This window comes from Opisthocomus hoazin, chromosome 19 (genome assembly GCF_030867145.1).
Source record: "Opisthocomus hoazin isolate bOpiHoa1 chromosome 19, bOpiHoa1.hap1, whole genome shotgun sequence".
Taxonomy (NCBI): Eukaryota; Metazoa; Chordata; class Aves; order Opisthocomiformes; family Opisthocomidae; genus Opisthocomus; species Opisthocomus hoazin.
The window spans coordinates 9,250,862-9,274,345 of NC_134432.1; the positions used below are offsets into that span (position 1 = coordinate 9,250,862).

At 47.7% G+C, this 23,484-nt stretch overlaps 1 protein-coding gene across 1 annotated transcript in view; it reads left to right on the forward strand.

Moving 5' to 3' along the window:
* PAPPA (pappalysin 1) overlaps nt 1–23,484 on the forward strand; it is a 183,148-nt gene that overhangs the window by 123,128 nt on the left and 36,536 nt on the right. Inside the window, exons 11-15 of the mRNA XM_075439777.1 lie at nt 1,212–1,325; nt 1,731–1,866; nt 5,502–5,715; nt 14,958–15,126; nt 21,573–21,756. Of these exons, the coding sequence (XP_075295892.1) occupies nt 1,212–1,325; nt 1,731–1,866; nt 5,502–5,715; nt 14,958–15,126; nt 21,573–21,756 (817 nt within the window). The remainder of the gene's footprint in view (nt 1–1,211; nt 1,326–1,730; nt 1,867–5,501; nt 5,716–14,957; nt 15,127–21,572; nt 21,757–23,484) is intronic.

A 23,484-nucleotide genomic window follows, 5' to 3' on the forward strand; every position in this document is an offset into this window, starting at 1 on the left:
CACCGATTGCTCAGTTCAGGCTCTGGTCTTGGAAAGAAACCTAACGCTGTCCCCGTGAGTACCTGGCTGCAGCTGGCACCCAGGGCAGGTGGTCTGCACGGTCAGTCCTGGGCTCTCCCATGGCTGGCACGACCGCTGGAGACGGCTGGGCCTCTTGGGTGGCATTCGTGGCTCCATTGCCACCATGCTGTGTGACCACAAGGACTTCCCTGTCCCCATGGCTCTGGTGATGGCAGTCACTGAGTTCACCAGTGTGTTGTGAATCTTAACAGGTACCCTTCAGATGCTCTGAGAGCCTCCGCTGGAATCATCTTCCTAATGCAGCTGTAGCCCTTTGCATGGCGGACATTTCCTTCCTCATTCTTGTTCGGGGAATGAAGGCTATGCTCATGCATGTTCCTTTTTTGAAGCAGCTTCATTGAGCATTGTGGTTTCAGGGTAAATCCTACCATTTCTTGCAGCTTCATTTTCACATTTACATACTGAGAGTACTGCAAGGCTCTCTGGTACTTAAATTCAGATGTTTTCTTCTTTGAGCTTTTCATCCATGCCAGCACTTGGGATTCATCTACTTGTTCTTTACTGAAAAGAGCAGTTCGCTTATAATCCCGCTGCTGCCTGCCATGGAAAGTGCTGTAGGTGTAGGAAGAAGGTGGTTCCACTTGCAGAACCTAGTTAACAAAGCAAGAAACTAGTTTGCTTACATTGGATTGTCGAGACAGGACTTTCCTGGCTACACTTGCTTCCAAGTTGACATGGCCATCTGCGGCTTCCCTGGGGTTACAGTAACATGCGGGTTTAAATAGGACATTGCTTGAGTACTGGGGGGAGCATCTGCAGACTGTGCTGTGAGTTGGTAAGCTCAGAAGGGATCGTCACTTTGACTCCATTGGGAAGAGTGGCGGTCCATTTGAGTGGGAGCAATGTTGTTCTGAATGCTGTCAAAGACCTCCTACCAAATTAAGAGGAAACTGTTGGTTGCCATCCAGCTGCTGTGAGTCCTTAGCTCCTTTTTGTCTTTCAATTTGTCTTACTGAGGTGGAAGACCCAGAAAATTAACTTTTGAATAATGTCATGGTACGTAGAAATGTCATTATAGTGTATTATTTTATTCTAGCGGTGCACCTGTATTTTTTTTCCCACTTTAAACAGTCATAATCCTTCCTTACTGTCATCTACGTCTGTTTTGGTGTTTCTTTTTTGTCCTGCAGGTGTGTCGAACGAAGGTGATTGACCTAAATGATGGTGTCTCTCAGTACGCCTGGCATCCCTGCACGGCCAACTTCCAGTACTCCCACATGACACAGATCGTTTTCTGGCTGAAGGTAGGAAGTGCACATGGCATTCAGAAGTCCGCTCTTTGCCTGCCTATAGAAAGTTTCTCCAACAGGCAAAGTATTGTGGGACAGCCTTCCCAGGGCCAAACAGCTCCTTGCTTTGAAGTACATTTAGTGCAAAATAGCAAAACAAAGTCTCTGAGTGCTGTCTAGAGAGTCAGTGGTGAAGTCCCCTCCTGTGACAAGGCTATTGAATTTCTGAGAGGTTACAGCCTCCAGCTGCAGGGCTGTTTGGCTCGCGTTTATCTAGTTTGTGTAGGAGAGATTGGAAGAGAAGACTTCTGTGTGACCTGGGATGGGAATTGTTATTGTAAAAGTCCTGCACTGACTCTTGGGGTTTTTTTTAAACCACAGTTCTCCACCTCAGCCTTTGTGGGGCTTTTGTTTCCCCAGGCTTATTTTTCCCAGCCTATGGTAGCTGCAGCAGTCCTAGTTCACTTGGTCACTGATGGGACCTATTACCTGGATCAGAAGCAGGAGACCATCAGTGTGCAGCTGTTTGACACAAAAGAGCAAAGCCATGATCTTGGTAAGATCATATTTTATTTGACTCCCTCCTTATTGCTTGCTTAATCTGTTGGTACCCCCATTCGCAGACTGACCAATACTCCTGCTCAGGTTTTACAGGATCAAACAAAAAAGGTGCTTGCTTAATGCTCCAAGATGTGAATTTCGCTAGAGTTTGTTGAAAATGATGCATCGTTTTATACAGTCCTTTCTCCACACCTGTTCACTACGTGTTCAGAAGTGATTAGTTCCTCCTGAGCAATTAAAATAAGCGCTATTTCAATTCTTCACACACAGCCTTCCCCCGGAGAGACAGTAGATGTGATGCAGATGAGCTGCTGGGAGCAGGGAGAGAGGGACCCGCGCCAGCCGCTGCAGCAAGCGCTGCTGCTTCGCAAGGTGTTGTTGGGTGGAGCTCTGTGCTGCTTGCAGGGAGGTTTCCACAGCTATGGAACGGCCAGGATTTTTCATGCGAAGTATCAGGTTTGATGAAGGTGTAACACCAGGCCCTTGCGGGTGCTTGCACAGCCTCACGCAGAGGTGCCTGACAGAGGCTGTGGACCTGCTAGGTGTGTGGGAGTCCCAGCATAAACCATTTTTATCTCCACCCTGGGCACAGGTCCCTAAACCTGGGAAAGTTGTATCCGGTGAATTGATTCGGGCTGCATTTAAGCTCCAGGACCAAGGAGCTCACCCTAGCTCCCAATTCCGTGTCAGGGTAGAACTTGCATAATCCCTTTCCAGGTGTCCCCTGTCCTTTTTTCCACTGGGAAGAAAGCTGGCCATGTCATCCTGAGAGCAGTTTTCAAGGAAACATAACCCCTTCTCCCCCAGGTTTCTGGTTTACCATAACTTTGCAATTTTGACAAGCTGAAACTCAAATGGGCTTCCTACTAGTGACGAGAGGAGCAGGGACAGACACAAGTGACAGGTGTTTAATGACTGTCCAGGGTAATACATAAATTGGTGGAGAGTGGAGGAACAGGAATAATGTGTGGTGTCTCTTGTCCAAGAACAAGCCGAAATTCGTAGCCAGTCGTGCAAGTTGAGTCACGATAGATCCCGATTTGCCAGAGCCCCTGGATTAGTCTTACCCTACTCCTTTTACAAAACAGTGGCACATAGCGCTTTCCCTCCAAGACATAAATGGTGGAGACGCAAGTGTGCCAACAAATACTTAATTTGACGTTTTATAGAGACAGAAACACAGATTGTGAGAGAAAAAGAACAAGAAAGAGGAGCAAAGAGGAAACTGAGGGTTAGGTTTTGAAATCCTCGATGAAGTTGCAACATGAGTTTGGCATGGCTCAGACTGTTGCCTGGAGATCTTCACAGCTGAAATGCTGCCTTCATCATGGAAAAGCCCCTGTGAGCTGTGCAGAAGAGGCTGGCCTGGAGCCGGGGAGAGGTGTAGGTAGGCTGCCCAGCAGTTCTCACTCAGACAGAGCTCCCAGTCCCTGTTTTGGCTGAGTTCTGGGTGCTGCATGAAGTCCTTTTCCTGGATATTGTGTTTGGTGTGTTTGATTTGTCGCTGTGGCAATCTAGAAGCTGTAGCTGAGATGCAAACGTTGGCATGCACTGGGTGCTGGGTTGACTGCAGACAGTCAGCCAGCCTTAAGCAGACGTTAATGGCAAACTAAAAGTATGTCCAAAAGGAAGTAGCAATAATTTAAAGCTTGATCAGTCCTCAGTGTGCTAAAGGCACTCCCATGAGCAAAACACAGTCTATCCAGAAGCGCAGTTTCCTACCTTGATCAGAGCAAGTTTTTACCCTGTGGGCTCCCAGAGAATAATGAGAGGCTTCTTCTGAGTCTTGGTAGGAGATGGGGAGCTTGGGATGCCAAACACCTCAGCACTGTTAGTTCAGAGCCGTTGTAGGTGCTGGGGTTCAGCTGCTGGGTGCTTTGCAAGAGCTGTTGAGGGTTGAATGGGCCCAGCCTGGAGACAGCTCTAACTCCCCTGCCATGGGCACCTGTACTATCTTGAGTGGCTTTTTGCTGGCGAAGGCAGGTTAGTTAAATGAACCTGACTAGTTCAGCCCTGGTTTCGCCTGTTAGGGTCAGAAAGCACCAACAACGGCAGTGCAGCTCCAAGGGGCTGTTTTGTGGTGGACACCACCTGAGCGCGGGGAATGAAACTCAAGTGAATAAACAGCCTCATACCATAAGGTCTTTCTTGGCTTTCCATCAGAGAAGGCAGAAACTTCCAAGGAATTTGGGAACCCGGGATTTTGAGTATTAACTGCACCTGTTTGTAAGTGAGAAACGTGCACTGTTCCACAAGGACCAGATATCAAAAGACCTGTGGGAGGCAAGTAGACAGGGAGGTTATTTCAGGGTCAGGTAAAGACCAAAACAAAAAGAGGTTTGCTTTTTTATTTTATTTTTTTTTTATTACAGGAAGATTTTTTTTTTTAGGGGGTGGGAGATAGATGTTTAAAGAGAGGTCAGAAGTCTGTCCTAATTCACAGGAAATCACTTTCTAAGGAGAAAAATCAAAACATTTTTATTCCTTCTCTTTTGAGTCAAGAAACCTGAACCAGAAAAAAAAAAAAAAAAAAGAAAAAAAATCCCCAACAGAAATCCCTAAGCCAGTTAAACATGCAAATAGAATTTATTTCATTTTCAAATTCGTAAGTGTATCAGGGTAGCCAAAGGGCCTGGGCCAAAGCCATTGCTGGGGGAGCTCCAGTGAAGCGAATGGAGCTGGAGCCAAGCTGATCCTCGGAGCAATGCCATGGAACTGCAAAGGCAGGGCTTTGCAGGCAGCCGTCAGGCCATGAATCTCAATTAATGAATTTTGAGGCCAGCCGACATCTGTCTGTCCTTAGAGTTACCCCTGAGATGGATTTGGCCCGTTTAAATTGAGATTGCCTCTACTTGAGGGTGTGAATTTCTTCCCAGCTATCACTTGAGTGCCTTCTCTGCTGAAGAAAAGGGATTAAGTCATCTCCTTGTCACCTCTCTGGTGCTCTTGTGCACCTTGACCTCTTAAAACACTTTTAATTTCCCAAGACATGATTATTTTCTTCTCAAATGAGATCACCTGTGAAGTCCTCAGTGGGTCCATCACCCTTGTTTCTCTCTCCAGGACCATCTTTGCCTTTTTTAGCAAAAAGCAAGATACCTTAATGCTGAAAACCATCTGAAAAATGAAAACTGGGCACATGTAGTGTAGAGCTCATGCAAAAACTTTTACGGTGAGCGCTAATGACATGCACAGCTACAAACAAGCCACTGATGCACTGCCCATGGTGCACAAAGCCACCCAGCCTGCCGGCACCGTTTGATGCACAGTATAAAGGCTCCAACTGTCCTCTCAGACTGGTTTTACAATAGTGCGACTCCGCTTCCTCCGTGATGGTTGCTCCTGATTTAATAGAGCACAATAGAAACGTAGCTGGGGTCTAAAGAAACTGCTCTGAGAGCCTGCCGCGCTTGCGGAGAGAATGGCAGCCTTTCTTCAGCTGTCTGGAGGGATATGCTTCTCTGCTAAGCTCTCCGGGGCGGTTTGGGAAGCCCCTCCAGGCAGCTTACCATAACTTTTCAGCTCTGTAGGGCCGTTCCTATGGGTGAAATGCTTCTGAAGTGCCCTCGGCTTCGGGAAGCGATTGTGTTAAGTCTGACCCTTCCTCTGATCTTGTCTCTCCTCTGGCAGGTGTCCACGTCCTGAGCTGCAGGAACAATCCCCTGATTATCCCCGTCATCCATGACCTCAGTCACCCTTTTTATCACACCCAGGCTGTCCTCATTAGCTTCAGCTCCCAGTTTGTGGCCATCTCCGGGGTGGCCCTGCGTTCCTTCCACAACTTCGACCCCATCACCATCAGCAGCTGCCAGCGTGGACAGACCTACAGCCCGGCAGAGCAGAGGTGAGCCCGTCGGCGTGCTCCCTTCTGCCTCGCCACCCACCGCCCCGGCCGCCCGCCCGCCCGCGCCGGGGCCGGGGGGAGGCAGGAGGGGCACAGCAGCTGAACCCTGCTGACCCTTTTGTGTCGCTGGTGAAAAACCGGCAGTGTTCTCATTGATCAGGATGGATGGGACATTTAACCTGCATGGGATACCGTTAGTGAATTATTTCCTCTTCCTTTCTCCTCCCTCCTTTATCCCAAGCTCGGAATTGAGGTCAGTTAACTCTCCATGCATTCCCAGTACGGCGTCGTTTTCGCCGCTCACACGCCGGCCTCGGTCTAAACCGCTTTGTGCTGCTGAGGCGCTGCGGGGACCTCCACGGAAGCTGTTGCGCGCAGACAAAGTGATGCTTGTGCCCCGGAGGGGCCGGATCCTGCAAGGCGCTCGGCTCCGTGCAGCGGGTGCTTGGCCACCAGCATTCGTGGTGCTTTTATGGCTGGGGAAGGGCCCTCAGTACCTCTCCGGATCCGGCCCACGATTTGAAAAGCTCAGTGGGACCCCCCAGGATGAAAGGTTTATGGCTACCGTTTTATTCTTGTTGTTATTACAGACACATCAATAGATCACCACCAACCCCTCTCAGTCTCTGCTTTACAGCATCCCACAGAGATTGTGACCTTTCGTGGCCTCTGGTGCGGCAGCTTCATGGATCCTTTCAGCGAGGCAGTGAAAAGAAGAGGGGAGAATTTAGCAAAACCCCTGAAAGAATCATTTTTTTTTCCCTTTGTGAATTCAAAGTTGTGAGCAGTCGTCATACCATAGCGGCAGCGAGAGTAAAACAAGTTGCATATCCCAGCAAACCTCTGCTCAGCCTCCTAAGCAAGCTGTCAGGTTTTTTGGTAATGTTCTGGCTTGTTTTTAGGACCAGTTTTTATTCCAGAAATGGCAGGAGGGTGAGAAGGGGGAGAGGGAAGGGAAAATAAAATTAAAAAAAAAAAAAAGGAGTATATCTATAGCTAAATCAACCCAGTCAGTGTGTTCTGACCTAGATTCAAGGAGTCTGATCGTTCTGTGCAATAGGTTGTACAAATTCAGAGGCCCAAAGACAGCAGGATCAAGTTTCAGATGAGAAGCCTGGTTGGGGAAGTTTGGCCAAATCCCAGTGCAGGAGCGGGACAGAAAAAGAGCGAGAGAGTCCCACTGGAAGGAGATGGTGAGAAGCGACAGGGAGCTCACGAGGGCTGAGGCGCAGGACCACATTCCTCCCTCGCAAGTTTGCAGTAGGAACTGAACCATTTGTTCACTTATGAAATTAGAAATGCTCCGTGTTTAGAAAGTTATTTCCTTATTAAAAAACGCGTTCCCCTCAGGCAAAGTGTCAGTGAGCCTCTGCAGCCAAGCAAACCAACCTGGAGAAATCTCTTGACGAAGCATCAGCCCGCCGCTTGCCTCTTCTTTGTCTTCTTGATTTTTTTTTTTTGCATGGTTTTGTTTTCGTGGTGCACTGAACCATCTCAGCCCTTTTTGCTCTCAAAAACTGCCGTCAGAGCCTCGCTCGTTCAAAGTAACGTTTTAGGTCTTGCAGGTTACAACGCTGGATTGATCCTGGAGTTTCCCATGTCGGTCAAGGAATTAGAAACTTTCTGAAATAAAGCCCCAGTCCGAAGCCGATTGAAATCAGTGGGTTTTTTTCCACTGACAGTGTTATAGTGGAAAATCTCCCATTTGTCTTGTGGTGCAATCGTTTTGTGTGACAGAGTGCGCTTTCTTCTGCCATGCAAGAAACTCTGAGCAGTTCAGGTATCCAAGATGTAGAGAAAGCTGTGCATGAAGCTGTGCAGCCTTTGCTGTCGCCTGCCAGCTTTTTCCTTTGTTGTTTTACCCAGTCCAGGAAGAACATAGAAAGAGGGATTTTTAAAATTTGTTCTTCACCAGTTCAGAAGCTGGATGGGGGTGTTCTGCTTCCCGTGCTCACGATGTCCCCGTCAGATCCACTTCGAGTGCCAGTCCCACACTGCCCATCCTTCCTTTCTCCCCTTTCCCCACTGGTTGCATTTGCCTGATATGATTTTTAAAATATTTATTTAATTTTCAGAGGAACTTTCCTTCCTATGGGTAGGCATCAGTTTTACTGCTTTCATTTTCCTTAGGTAAACATGGATATTTTTGCCTGCTTTTTGGCATCTCTCTACAAGAGATATTATTTCTCTCTCTTCAAGGAGAATTATTTTGGTTGGAGAGGATTTCCAGCCAGATACAGGCACTTCTAGGCAAGGGTGCAGGTTTTAAATATGTGAGGGAAAAGAAACGTATCAGCCCTGACAAGTTAACACAGCTTTTATTTTGAGGGTGAATGGATCACTCCCATGGGTTAGTGACAACTTAAAAACTGAAAATAGAACATGCACTCACTCTTCTTTCTTAAAATATGTATTACAGTCAATATTTAAGAAGAGAAAAAGGAGCTTAAATGCAAAAGTCCCATTGAACTTTATAGGCAGTTGTCTGCAGTCATTGTTAGCTCTTTTGAAAATCCATTCCATCCTTCTGAAGATGTTTATAGAGGGTTTTAAAAAAAATACTCTGTAGTTTCCAGTTTAATTTTTCCAGTTGTTTTTTTGCTGCAGCTGACCACAGGCTCTTTTTTGTTTTCAGCAAAAGTTTACCTCTCTGCTGGAGATGTGCTGTAAAAATGACACGCTTTGTTTTCATGTTGCATCCATAGACCAGATATAATGGCCCAGATAGTTCTTTGCTCGCGCTTTATAGCTCAAATTATTATACTTTCATTATTTCCTATTTAGCCTTGTGGAGTGCAGGGTGAAGTTGGGTGTGCAGATGCAGAGGTATCATTTCCCACCCCGCAGTCCCTCAGAAATCAGGTTTTTGTCCTTTTCACCGTCTAGGAGCCAGCAGCTGGGGGTCTCCCACCCCTGGCAGGGCAGTCCTGCTGAAGCGCTGCTTCTCCTCGGTGGCTTTTCCCTGCCGCGCTCACGAGCCCTGTCCCCCCTCCATCCCGCCGGGTGCCAGTGGCTCCTCTCCTGGAAACTGCAGGCGCGAAAAGCCAGGTAGATGCCCCAAGTCAGCTGTCGGAATTGTGGATTTCAGGAGTTTCTGATCCTCCATTAACTCCGTGGTCGTAATGAAGATGAGCCGTCCTGCCCGGGAGCGGCTCTGCGGCCTGGGGCCCTCCAGCGTGCATGCCCCACCTGATGCTTTCTGGTTGGTGTCGCAAAAGGGTTTTCCTTTTCTTTCTTTGGTTAAATCCTGCTACGAACTCGCTGTTACGGCTGTAAACTGGTTTCTGCAGGGAAGATTCTGGGTTTGCCTTCCTCCAGAAGTGTGCACATCGGGGTGTTTGACAGCCGGGGGGGACCAGCACTGTAGACCGAGATTCAGATCGCCTGGCAGCACCCCGGCCTCCACGGAGAGCCGTCCTCCGAGCTTTCGCCCTTCGCCTCCCCAGACGAGCCCCGGGGAGATGGAGCCCACTCCAGCTCTTCTCTTTGTCTTGTTCTCTCCTGCTGTCAGCTTTCCCAACAAGAGCTGATGAAGATAAATCTTCAGCAGCAGAACAAATGCAACCGCCCTGTATAACTCCGGTGATATTTTTTTCCTTTTTATAAGGGGAGGAAAAAAAAAGGTTTCCTCATCTCTTTTTGTGATTTAATGCAGCTTTCTCTTTCCTGATTCGGCCGCCTTTCCCCTGCCCTGCATTCTGTCATTAAGCACAATCTCTGTCAGCTTGCTTCTGGTGAAATTAATGAATTTCTCACAGAACTGTTAATCATGGAAGCTTTGGTCCGTGACATGTGTTATAATTCAATGGGTTTTTAACCTTCGCCCCATTTTGGTAATTGGCAAACAGCATCATTTGGCTTTTATTAAAGTGGAAGGCGATGCGTTTTCTTTGTTTGCCTGGACAGACTCTGGCAGGGAGACCTGCAGGGCTGCTGACGCCCCGGGCCACAGCCCCGCTTCCAGGCTGGCAGGGCCAAGGGGCTTGGAGAGCTCTATGGGTTCCGTATGGACCCCCCCAGGCAGGACCAGTTCACCCAGCATGGTGCGGGAGGGCTGAGGGCAGAGCCAGTCCCCAGGGAGAATGCTGCCCTGCTGATGGTGGGGACAGCGAAGGGGGTGTGCTGGCTCATGCCTCTCCCGCCCCATCGCAGCTTACGTGGGCCTGGATCAAGCATTTTCTGTAAATCTCTGGGTTTGTCTGCATTCCTGACCCTATCAGTTCGAATCAGGGCTTTGCTGCGATCGCTGTCAGAGTCAGACCCAACACTACCGCGGTGAGACCGCTGAAGCTCCTCTTTTGATCGTGATACTGCCCTTTTGGTCGCTCTCGTGGACCAGATTTGAAGGCAAAGAGCAGAAAGGAAAGGGCTTGATCCTGCTTCCTGTGGCACCATCAGCGCAGGTTCACTGGTCCCCACCCAGCCCCAAGGATTCAGGTAGATGTTCTTTGGGATTTTGTGTTAGTACAAGATCAGTGTGTTCTAGCTGAAGACTGAAGAAGATGAATTCATTGCCACCTTTGCAGTTTATACTTTTTTTATTTCCACAACAAGGAACATGGTTAGCATCCTTTGCTTTTCAAAATGCTGCATATATGTGTGGATTAGAGAGAGAGACCCTGCTCTTGCCTTTAGAGGAGTCTCTACAGAGGAGAAGACAAACCCATGATAAGGGCAATTCTGTTGGAACAACCCTCAGACGGCTACACGTGTGCGAGTTGTATGTGCAGTGGCATAGAATAAAACCGCAGTCTGCTTCAGGTCTGCGGCCCAGGCTGGCGTGGACGGTGGAAAGGGACGTTTTGCCTATGTGCAGTAGATGATGGTGTGGCTCTTCTCGTGACAAGTGGATACCGTGAGCTGTTATGCTCACCTGTGCATATGGATGCGTCAGAGCCATCACGAAGGAAACAAATAATCAGGGCACTGTGTTAAGAGGGGTCTTGGAGAAGTGCTTGACCCAGGGTTAGGAAAAGAAAGTTTGGCTGCTGTAAGCTTTTCGACAGAGGAAGTCCTGGATTGGTTTTACGTGAGGAAGGAAGAGTTGTACTTAATTGTTATAATTCTCTGTAAACATGTTAAAATACAAATGTTTCTAGGATTGTGTCACTAAGACCCAAATTTAGCAAAGCCCTTAGCTATTTGCTTACATCCCCCTGTAGTCAAATCTATCAGTGGGACTCAACCGTGCTTTTGAAGTTAAGCACATATTTAAGTGCCTTGCTGAACTGTGGCCAATATTGGCACAGAGAAATAAGGATTTAGAGGCTAATGACTGAGCTCATTTAGATTAGGGATGGGCAGAATGGATTTGAATAAAGAAAGAACTGGCTCAGAACTTTAGCCTACATCTGAAGCTAACTCAGTTCAGGCCTTTTGACATCAGTGAAATGGTCTGCCTTGATCTACATGTTTAACATGGTGCAGACAGTGGAAAGTGTGCAAGAAATCCACTGCTCCTTGCACTCAGCCTGGGGTGAAAATGTTGCTTTAGGAAATCATACATGACCAGGGCAAGAAAAGGAACAGGTGAATCCTGAGGTGAACCTAGTAAAATCAACGCTGTCAGGGAACACGCCTGACCAGCACCCGCTCGTTACATCTAGATCGGCACGTGGTTAGGGTGGTCCTTCGGTCCCTTGCATAGCTGCTGTTGAGACCAGTGGCGAGCAATTCCCAGGTGCGTTTGGGGAGCTAGAATAGGCCAGGGATGGCTTGAAATAGGTTTGAAGTCACCCAATTTTGATTGTAAGAAATTGGGATAAACTGTCCCATGCCAGGATTTCATTCTCAGATGCTCTGCATTGTTTTTTCCCAAGGAATGTAAAGTTTCTGGAGCATGTGATGATTTACCACTGTTAAATGGCAATACCCGTGCAAGAGCTTCTGTAACCCACAATTCTGTAATATGGATGTGATGGCTTCTTTGTCTGAATTTCCTATTTGAAGATACTGATTTCTCCTTCTTTATTCTGCATTTGCAGAACTCAGTTCAGGATCGTGACTTCAAAATTCATTGGGATTTACGGCTGACAGTAGCTGATACCAAATTGGAACCAGTAGCTAGAGAACCAGAAATATTTAAATTGGAAACATTTGGTGGCAGTGGTTGTTTTTTTACAAAAAGTGAATGGTTGTATTGTTTGTCACTGAAGTCATTCATATAGAGTTACAGACAGAGCGAGCTGCCCAGATGATCTGCTAACCGAGGCATAATCTGGAGCCTGGAGGGGGTGGCTAAAAATGTTCCCTGGCCATTTAAGAAGACCACAAGGGGACTTGTAAACAGAAAGAAGAACATCACAATAAGTGTTTCTTAATGCCTTTGTCTGTGGCGTTTCAGTTCTGTAGGACTTTTAAGCCCAGGCTTGCTCATCTGGTGTCCTGATACGAACTTAAGAAACCAGATTCCTTTTCTCTTTTACATTGATGGAAATGAAAAGTGGTGCCACTTACTGCGGTCACGTTCCTCCGCATTTCCCTTTGTGCCAATCACAAAGGTTTTCTTGGGCTCATCCTTCCCTCTGAAGCCATTCAAGGCTGAATTCAGTGCTGCATTGGTGTGTAGCACATTGATTCACATAAGATATTAAGTGAAATAGGTCTTCTATTGTTTTATTTCGCCAACTTTTGTGCAAAAAGGTTTTCAGATTTTGTGGGAGTTTTGCAATGGGCAGTCAAGGTTCGCAATGTGTGCTTCTGAGAATGGCTTGGCAGCAGTGCTCGTTTTTTTCCTCAATGAGTCAACTTCCTCGTCGCTGGAGCCCTGGCATGGGAGGAACTCGTATTGCAGCCTCACTGCCTGAGGAACGGAGCGGGGCAAAGTGACCGTCAGCCTTCGTGGGTAGGTGTAACTGGGACACGTAGGGAGGACTCGAGAAGGCGTCATTCATCATTTACACCCTCACTCAGCATCCACGTTCAGATATTCTTGCTAACGTTTAATTGGTGACCTCCTCACCTAGCAGTGCCGCGAGGTTAGTGCTGAGATCTGCTCCTGAGGCTGCCCAGGGCCCTGCTACAACACGGAGTAAGGTCTGTGGTTCACACTCCTGGGTGATTCATGCTGGGCATTTACAAGACAGTTGCACAGGGCTGTTCTCACCTCATTTCTCCGCAAAAGAGGACCACCTGGGCACTAAGATACCCTGTCCTTTTGCTCTTCCACCAGCTCATCCACAGTCTTATTGATCGGTGCAAAGGGAAATCAATGGCAGTTTAAATTTGTGTGTCGGGCTGTGAGTTGCAGTGACAACATGCATGAAACACTTGGTATGGCAGAGGGGATCCTGTTGAAGGCAGGATTTCTCTCTGTAGGTTGGCTCTGGCAGAGGATCATCTTCTCTGCAGAAGTAATGAGCATCACAGTTATAGTGCAGATAGACAGGGTGCTGTTTGTTGCATACAAGGGTATCAAGTTGGCCAACACAGAGGTGGATTTCTCCTTCCTCAGTCCTGTCAGCAGCAATACTTTGTGCACAATGAGGAAATAAGAAGATCTTTCTGAACGTAGAAATTGTTTATGGCTCATCACACTCCAGGGAAGGGCTGCCACTGAACAAGCAACCTTAAATTACAAGCAGCAGGCACTTCCCATATAGCACTAGTCTGGGACAGAGAAATGAGTTGTGGAGGTACATAATACTGTCGTTTAATCTGATCTAGAGCTCAGTAGAGACATGTGCAGATGTGCTTCTCTGTCAGCAGCATAGGGATAACAATACCAGCCCAGGTGTCTCACAGGGGTGTCATGAAAATTAATTAGATAATGTCTGCACAATGCTTTGAACACAGCTAAACACCATGTACATGCTAAGTCCTGTGCTTACTGAGGTGGATGGGGGTTTGGTGGCCGTTAACCCTCTTTCTAGAAGACAGGAGTAGCTTGCTTGTAATCCATTTCAAAATATGTGTATTCATGCATTGCTTTCCCTTCTTGCTATAACTTTCTGCGTTTCAGGTTCTTTCCTGCCAATGTAGTTGGTGAAATAAGTCAAGGTTCTCTCTCCTTAGAATTAATTGAACTGTATTTAGTTTAAACTCATTTTAATTTTCAGCAGAGGCATGTCAACTTATAGGAATCCTTAATCCCAGAACTTTTGTCTCTAATTCGGCAAAATGTATTTGCATGTAAAATCATAGACTCACAGAATAGTTTGGGTTGGAAGGGACCTTTAAAGGCCATCTAGTCCAACCCCCTGCAGTGAGCAGGGACATCTGCAACCAGATCAGGTTGCTCAGAGCCCCGTCCAACCTGATGTTGAATGTTTCCAGGGATGGGGCATCTACCACCTCTCTGGGCAATCTGTGCCAGTGCCTCACCACCTTGCTTCCTTATATCCGGACTAAATCTACCCTTGTGCTTTAAGGCTCTCAGCATTTTCATTGCCCTTGAGCTGAGGGGCTGCCCCATACTCGCATCTGAACATGTGCTATAATGTTTGACTCAGGTCGTCAGAGATGGTGAAAGATTTTGTGTCAGCCAGACATCTCTGTGTACACAAAAATAAAACCAAAACCTCTTTTTACAAGTTAGCCTAAATGTTACAATAATTTACTGTAGGGAGAGCAGACAGTTTTCATCCGGGGAAACATTTTATGGATGGCAAGACAGCAGCCGGAGACATCCAAATGACAGCATGCTGCTGAGCTTGATAAGAGCTTATCAACACAGCTACGCAGCTGATGTTTGGTGTTCCTCGTGAAGTGGAATAAAATGAATGTGTTGATTTAAATCGAGTTTCTCAAAGATAAGCATGTCTGTCACAGAAACCCCTCCTCGCCCGTACGCACATGCACGCTTATCACTAGCAATATCGGGCACTCCGGAGTTCGGCAGAGATTGAAAATTGGCTGGGGCCTAAGGACTGCTCTTGGAAGGAGAGCCCTCTTGGGGAACGTATGGATGGATGCGTGTTGGTGTGGGGGTAGGAAGGCCGTGGTGCAGTGGAATATTGCAGAACAGAGAGTAATTCTGCAGAATTGGCAGGCTCTTTCTTCCCTTTTGCCACAAGACCTGTAATTTGCTTTCATTGTCATCACCGTTACCACTGTCCATGTCCTTCGGAGGCGTAACTAGAGGGTGTGCTCGTAGGTGGGGAGCCCCTTGCCGAGTCGCGTTCCTTATGCAGTCTGTGTGCCTGCTGCCTGACCGGTGAGGAGTTTGTCAGGCAGACACGCTTGCTCTTGGGGAATGAACTAAACAAATTGAATAAAAATACCACTCCTTCTCTGCCACCTAGCTGTGTCCACTACTCCTGCGAAGCCACCGACTGCCCGAAGCTGGAGATGGAGAACGCGCTGCTGAACTGCACCGGCGGCGGGTGGTACAGCGGCGTCCAGTGCAACGTGAGCTGCAAGGCAGGCTACATTTTGCAAATCCAACGAGACGATGAGCTCAGCAAGAACCAGGTTTGTTCTGCTGGTTTTGTATGACCCACAAGACAGGGACGAGCAAACAGATGTGGAGAAATTGAGAAATAACCCAGCCTAAAACCCCACATCTCAGCTCAGCCTTGGGCCAGTTGCTGCTTGTGAGAGTAGGAGCCATCTGACTCTGTAGGAAGAGGTACTGACAGTGAGCAAAGCTCAGGTGTTCCTCAAATCTAGAAATTTTCAACCTGAAAGGTTTAAATATGTGTTCAGGCCTTCTCTGATCTCACTGGCTCTACTCAGCCAAACAGTGTTTCTTGGATTGTTGTTTTGGGGGTGGGGTGTTTGGTTTTTTGCACAACTAGTTTCTGGGTGCAGTAGCTCATTTTTATTCCTCGGGTTGAGACTAACAATGTCTTAACTCCTTTGCAATGTCCATCTGCTCCCAGCCACACCCTGACACTGCAGAAATGCGTGGTATCAAGGGGGTGGAAAAAGCACCCAAACCTTTTTGCTTCCAAACTAAGCACTGCAAACCTACCCCAGCAGGCCAGGGAGTGCTCCCCATCTCTTCTAAGCCGTGCGTTCATCATCCATTCCTAGAAAAGCAGCATGTCCTGATGCAGTGAGTGGAGTGTTGAGGAAAACTGTCAATCTCTTCAAACATTACAAAAATGCAGGTCCTTTGTGTGGGACGAGGTGGACAAGGTGTATGTGCAGCATGGCCCAGCCTTGGTGTGCTGGTAGGAGCAGGGTGCACGGGATACGTGGGTGCAGGGCTGGCACCCCAGTTTGTGCTCGCATCTCTGATGCTACTGGATCCCCTGGGCGCAATGTGGGGTGGTTTGCCCCGTCGGCACCTTCTCGCCTGTTGTAAGGCAGCACAGACGTCTGGGGCCGGGGAGGGCTGGGGGCAGGCAGCCATGCTCAGCAGCCTCTGTCTGTGTGAAATCCTGTGTTCTTCATCAGCTCGCAGAGGAGGGAGACAGAGTGGAGGGGAATGAGTCAGCCCTTTCAACTCAATTACAAAACAAATGCAGGACCCCGCGAGCTGGGCCTCTTCCATCCTAATTGGCATCAGCACCAGAACCCCAGCTCCAGCTGAGCATTTTTACAGAACAGAAAACAAGTTCTCAAACAAGCCTGAATGGCTGAACCAGGGGCGAGTTGGAAGGGATCTGTACATTGAGTACACAGGAATCCCAAACCAAAGAAAACAGCCTAAGAATGTGTCACCAGTGCTGTGGTATTTAAACGCAAGAAGTACCTTTTGGGGAGGCTCAGCCGACGGTGTATGGATTTGCTCTGAGAAGTTTGGTTTCAGAGCCTTGATCAGACTCATGTGACTGGAGCGGAGGATTTTAGCACCCCTAGCTAATGTGATTCACTGCCGATTACAACATGCTTCCTCTCACTCTGGTCTACTATTGCACTTCATCGTCTATTTTCCATCGATAAAAACCCTGAGGCCGGTGGTTTTGTTTTGCTCAGTGCTATGCATTCAGTCTTCAAATCAGGGAAGGAGTGGAGCATCTTAAAGATACCCATGTTCAGCTAAGCACTTTAAATACGTGCTTTAAAAGTTTATTCGTATGCTTCGGAGATCTGCTGAAAAGGAACGGCCAGTTTCTTTCACAGTCATCTTGTTTTATTTCTTTGTGTCAGGTGCTTCAAGCCAGAACTTGTGGAACATGTAGGCAGAAATGAATTATCTGAGAAAGTCTGGAATCCGTGGTTTGGATTCCTCGTATTGTGTTGTATTGAATTGCATTGTGCTCCTTCCACAATTGCTTCCCAGCTTCAGCTCCTCTTCTGATCGTGGGCATTTGGAGATGAGATGTGGCGCGTGGGCTGTTACCTGTGGACAGAGGGACTTTCTGCGGTGATGGAGGAGCCTTGCATAGAGCTGTTGGATGTTTCACTGTTGTCATTCAGTTGGATATTTTGTTTGTTTGACTGATTTAAGAGCCTAGAGCTATTTTATTCTCATTTAACTGATGGGGGGGGCTGCATGGGGAAGAGGAGGAAGAAAAGTAGCTTTGCAAATTCTGAGGTTTCACACTCTTGGGTAGGAAGGAGGCTGAGGTGAGGTGCAACGTCTGAGAGAGCAGACTGAACGTCGGTGGCCCATGACCACTGCATGCTGATGAAGATGCTTGACAGACCAGTGAAAACACCCTGGTTTAGCACCTGAACCACATTTGTCTTCCATATTTCACAGAAGGCAGAAGAAAAAGGGTGAGCAGAGAATTAAAAGCAAAATACTGAAAAGCACCTCAGAGATGTAGGGGCACAAGTCACATTTCAAATCAGTCTTTTACATCTAAGGGGTCTTTGAAAATCTTCTGAGCAGTTTCTGGCCTCTGTGTCTTCTGAAGCCACCATTTTAATCAGTCTTAGGGCAAAAAAATTCATTCATCTGCTCCCTGAGAAGCTCCCGTTCCCAAATTCTGTTAAAACTCCATAAAATCACCAAATCCTAAAAACAGTCAGCACTGCGTGCAGTAGAAACTGTTTGCTGTTAGAAAAGAGAGCTGAGCTGTCTACAGACTCTTGGGCTCTCTCTCATCCTCATTTAGGGACTTAAGCAACAACAACAAAAACCGGTTTGCATGGTGATGGAGCAAAATCCTGCACGTATCTTTCTCACAAAGAAGATCTCGGGATGTTTTCATTTCCCCCCCCCAATTTCTTCCCGCCCCCTCCGACAACTCCATAGCTCTTTCGTCTCTGCTCCCCCTTTTCCCCCTTTGTCTTTCACTGCTTTCCTCCCCCTTGTCCTTCACAGAAAGCCCTGCTCATTCAGTTACTCGTTGTCGTCTCTCCTTGAAGCTGCCACCACTGCTGCTCTGGTCAAGAGGTGTTATTTAAAACCCAGCAGCTCCCTAATGCTGTGCAAAGGCATCATCAATCATGCCAGGAAAAGAAAGCGCGGCTCATGTGGGTTCAATTAGAGGCACAGTAGTGGGCAGAAGTGGAAGAATACTTAGAGGGGAGGGCACAGCTGTTCATTTTTAAGGAGAGGAAACTTCACACGTGAAGCATCACTTGAAGAAGGAGCCGGCTGGGAGCTTGGGCAGCAGGAAGGAGACATGGATTCTCCCAGGCTGTTAAAAGTCCCAAGAAACAAATCTTTCTGGCACCAGATTTGTTCAAGTTTTCATCCTCTTCACTGTACTGCACACTGTATCTTTGGTCGCCTTTCCCCCCCCCCCACCCCCCTTTCTCCTCCTCGCCGCCCTCCCTCTTTGCGTAAGCCTCTTTTGGAAGGCAGGACATGAAGGGAAGCGGTTGCTGTGATGCCAGTCAAAGCAGTACAGAGTGCCCAAAGTGACAGCTAATAAACCAGAGGAGAAAGCCAAGCGCTTCGTGTGGACTGCTGTGAGCTGGGTGACCTTGTCAGATCAGACAGGCGAAACAGGCATGAGCCTGCTCAGGCTTCGGGTGGGAGATGCAGATGCTGCCACAAAGACCCAGTGCTGGCTCCAAAGGCAGCACTGCTCAGGCTGCCGGTTGGAAATAGCTCGAGGTGCAGCGTGGTGCTGGGGAGAGCCAGGCTCCTGCTCAGCAGCCTGGGGTCCTGTCCTGCAATGATCCCACCTTTGGGTGGGACATTGCAAGAGGGAGAAGCTGAAAGCTGGTGGGTGCCATCTGCAGTCATTTCCATGGTAGGGTTGTCCTCTGTGCTTGCAATCAAAGCCACTAGTCTTTGTCTCCATTGTGGGGAATGTTCTCAGTTATGCATTTCTGCAGCAGAACTTGTGCTTGAAGTGACGACATGATAGACATGCTCTAAAATGTGCCATTATTATGTCTGACCTTGAAAACCTCAGCTTCCATCATACAAAGCATGGAACCAATTACTGGAAAAAACTGAGAAGCCAGGGTCTTACCCACATGGGCACAGCTTCTCTGCGTGGGAACGGCCTTGCCGGTGTGCCAGGAAGAGGAAAAGCCATATGAGTCTGGAAGAAGGTGACTCTTCCAGATTTGGTTGGTGTTTTTGTGGGGAAAGTACCATGGGGAAAAACCCAGAGATGAAAATGTGGAGAGCCTTTTTTTTTTCTTCACATCAAGGTCTAGAACAGGGGCAGAAATAAAGTGCAGTGGGAGTACAGCTCTGATGAGGGATCCCTTCCAAGGAGGGGTGACCCCAGGCACGTTGCGTTTCTAGCCGGCTGTAGTGTCCTGCAGCTTTCTGCTAACAAAGGGCATGGCTGCACCCGGAATGCTCTCACAAGTGTTAGCTCGGGCGGAATGTTCTTCCTGTTTGCTGTAAGGTGGGACTGTTGTGAACAGATGTTGCTTCTGTTTAAATTTTTGTGTTCTATTCCAGATTCTGAATTTGCACTGTTTATTTGGTGTTCTGTAGAGGTACATTTGAGGTCCAACCCTGTCATTAGAGAAGCTCCCTTCTGCACACTGCTGTGGCTCAGCAGCCAATGTCAGCTGGTATGAACAACCAGTTATTCCTAAACTAGATCACACCAACAGCAGGAACTGAATTCTTGGAGTTGGTTCTCCCATCACTGATAGAACTTCCCTGTGTGCTCAGCATGGATCCAGCATCCAGCAAGATACAGTGCGAGACCCACGTCTTTCCCATAACGTTTGGATAGCCCCTGACATCAATAGCTTGGTTTGATGTTTTAACCTCCTGCTGTCGGGGTGCCCAGCATATCTTAATGGAAATGGAGGCTTTGCTGAATGCTGGAGCAGCCCAGTCTGGAGTGCAAATGTGGTGGTGCTGTTGCTGTGTGTATACGTTACAAAGACATGGAAGCACAGGCATCTTCAAGTCCTCAACCATCTGCAGAATATGTATACTTTTTAATGGTGCAGATAATTCTGATAAGCAGCAAAGGCAGATTTAATAACTACCGGGGAGCAAAATGATTGGGAATGAGAACACAGAGTGTCACTTCAACTGAGCGCTCTGAAAATCCCAGGATGTGCTACTCGAAATTTGTAGAAAAGACATTTTTTTCCATCAGCAGTGCTCCCTGTCTAAATAAACTCCGCAGTGTAGAAAAGGGGTTTTGTGCCCACTTGGGAAGTGTCCAGTTTCTCAGCTCTGGGACTGCTTTTTCCATTCTGAAGGCAACCATATATCAAAGGGAGACAGGTCTGAACTTCTGTTGAAACCATTAGGGTGTTTTTGCAAAAAGGGAATCCAGGTCCCTTTGATGTGTGTTAGAAAAATTCCCCTTCCTTTTATAAACCCAGATCAGTGGTCGGTGGTGCAAATCTCCTGTGAGCGTACCAGCCCTGAATAAAATATTCCCTGGAGGCAGGGGAGTGCTGCTGTACGGCTTGGTCAGATTCCTCACCCGTATCTTCCCCTTCTCGTGTTTGGGTTTCTAACATTTCTTTTTCTTCTGTCATTCTCTTTATTCTGGTATGGAGGGAAGAGTTCTACCTTCAGATTCTTTGCTTCTAGTTTTTAATAATTTTCCCTTTTTATTCTTAAAGTGGATATGTTGTTTATTTTGTTCTCTTTGCCAATATCTGTTTGTGCTTCGGTCACCCACTAAATTCTTCGTCTTAGCTTTGGATGGATGGCTCTCCACCTTTTTTTAATCTCTCTCCCCAGCACTTCAGGATTTCAATCTGATGATTGTTTGGATTATTCCTCAAATCCATAGAAGTGTAGCTTCTGTGGAGCTGTGATGGTAGAGTGGCATTAGGAAGTCAGAGCACAGGCACGGACTTTGTATTTGACCTCTCAAGTGCCAGGTGAACGTATGGGCAGGATGCTGTTGGGTTTGGCCAATGCAGACTCCTCCAGGAAGAAGTCTGTCTCTCAGGCATGCGTGTCCCCGGTGTCCGGGCAGCAGGGCCCCGATTTCATTTGGAGCCTTGGGGCACTCTGGTAGTTGAAGCCATAACAGCAGCTGTCAGGATCTGAACACAATGTTGACATGGCCCAGGCCACCTCCCTTGGTACCCCAGCCCACGGGTGGCTGACACCTCTTGGGAGAGCCTCGGATGGAAGTCCCACAGGGGTTCATGTCAGGTTTGCTTTTACTTCAAAGCCAAGAGTGAGTTCGACGACTCAGAAGTAGATGGGGATTCCCTTGGAGTGGCTGTGTCACTGCAAAGGTGACAGGGAGTGGGGACAGCCATCAGCTCCAGACAGCGCAGGCTTGCAGACTCCTTGCTGGTCACGGTGCCGAGCAGCAGGCTTCCAGCTTGGCTCAGGAGGTGAAGCCGACAAGAGCTCCCGTTATTTGTAGTGCTCCACTCTTTGTACTGGAGCACTTTGGGGTCTCACCCCAGAGGTGACAGAAATACATCCTGGTTCCAGACACTGTTTCTTGTGGGACCTTGGTGGGTTTAATAGCTGTTGTCCAAATGATGATGGTAGTGATCAGGCCCAGTTTTGCTTAACTTGTGAGCCAAAATAGTGGCTGTTATTAGGCTTGAAATGGTTTTGGTGTCTCCCTTGCTGGCAGTGGTGACTGTAGGCATGTGTCTGTTTCCAGAAGGAGTCCAGCATCACCATGACGTGCGCAGATGGGAAGTGGAACAAGCAGGTGACCTGTGAGCCTGTGGACTGCGGCGTCCCAGACCAGTACCATGTCTACCCAGCCACCTTCAACTGCAGCGATGGGACCACCTTTGGCAAGAAATGCTCCTTCGCTTGCCGACCTCCAGCTCTTCTGAAAGGTATCAGAGGGTGTCTGCGCAGTGACCTGGGGATAGCTGCGCAGCCAGCACAGGCTGTTCCTAGTAATATATGTTACTATTGCTGTTGTTTTAGAATTATTCGTGATATTTTAAGTATGAAGAATTATGAGACTCTATGGGAAGGTTTATTTATGTTAGAAGTTAAGTTCCTTTGCATCTCTCTATTACCTTCCCTTGACCCTTCCTTGATCACGGCTAGCCAGGCAGTAATGACAGTGAATATTGCTTCCATACAACCAAAACATGGAAAAGTCATGGGGATAAGTCAAACTGAACTCTCTCATCTTCTTTCCCATGCCTTCTCTGTTTTCTGTGTCTGTCTCCCTTGTATGCCTCCTCTGTGTATTTGGAAAGGCAGGAGAAGACTGATAAGTCCCATGTCCCAGTGGCACAGTCCACATCACTGTTTCCCCTAATCCACCCAGCACGTCTCTCTTTTTCCACACTCATCTTGCTCTGCCTCTGACCTTTTTCTCCTCTTCTTGTTTGGGACTCTACAATTTTTATTTTCTTAAAAATAGCACACTTGGCTGCCTTCTTTCCTTTTCTCCTCTGTCTTCTTCCCTGCTGCTTTTCTGCTAGCATCCCTGTCATCTTCTCAGCACTGTCAACTCTTCTGCTCACTGGCACATTACCCTTTTTGATCTGGTCCTCAGGAAACAAGAAAAGATATCATCGTTAATTTGAAGGAACATTAGAGCCGAATTAACTTGTCATCTTGAGGTGGAGTAATCTTAACTGCTGTTGTCAACTCGGGTACAAAGTTGCTTTTGGTACATGTGGTATCACCTTTCCTGCTAGGATTCATTGCAAGTCCCAGAAGAGGCATAGGAAGTATTATTCATTTCAGTGAAAGGATATGTTGATTTCTTCATATATACCCAAATTGCTTAATTCTTTTAACTCTGACTTAGGAGGGTAACCACAAGCAGCCAACACACAGTGAAAGTTAAGACTAGTTAAGGCAAGTTAAGGCTCAAAGGGGAGATTTTTATCAGCGAATTCTCTTTTCTGTTCATACACTCAGAGGGTCATCTTCAACAGGAAGTGTTTTTTCATTGAAAATACCTGGAATTTTTTTGCGGGGGCAGTGAAAATAATGATATTCATCATGACCAACAAGAACTTCAGCTGGTGACTCCTGTGGGGGTGGCTGGAGGGATGATAACCAGCCCCCAGGTCAGGGGGTGCAGCTGTGGTGTGCAGCAGCACTTCACTCATGTCCAGAAGCTCTGTGAGCTGTGAGGTAAAGGCACATTTGGTGTACAGCCATCTCTGATGACTAATAGATGTTACCACTAAGCTTCCGGAGAATGGCGTTGGAATGACTCATGCCTAATTCAATCACTGACGTCATGGCAGACACTGTTGGTAATGTCACAGCTTATCACTTTGCAGTGGCAAGCATGATATCACCATGGCTGGTCCGCAGAGCTGCTGCGTGAGTCAGAGCTGAGGAGCATGCTGGTGCTCTAGAAAAGAGCCCCCTTCTGCACATAATACCTCTGCAATCATCTGCAGTTGGGGAGGAGAGAGAGAAAGCCAGGGCTGATTTAGTGCAGCTTCTCTTATCTTTGTGGGTAGGGCAGGAGGGCTCCTCCACATACCTTCCTGAGCCCTCCAGAGCCTTTTGTTTTCTTCTTCTTTGAATTCCAGCCTCATGCCCCGGCTCTCTTCCTTCCCTCTCAGAAAGATGGCATTGCTCTG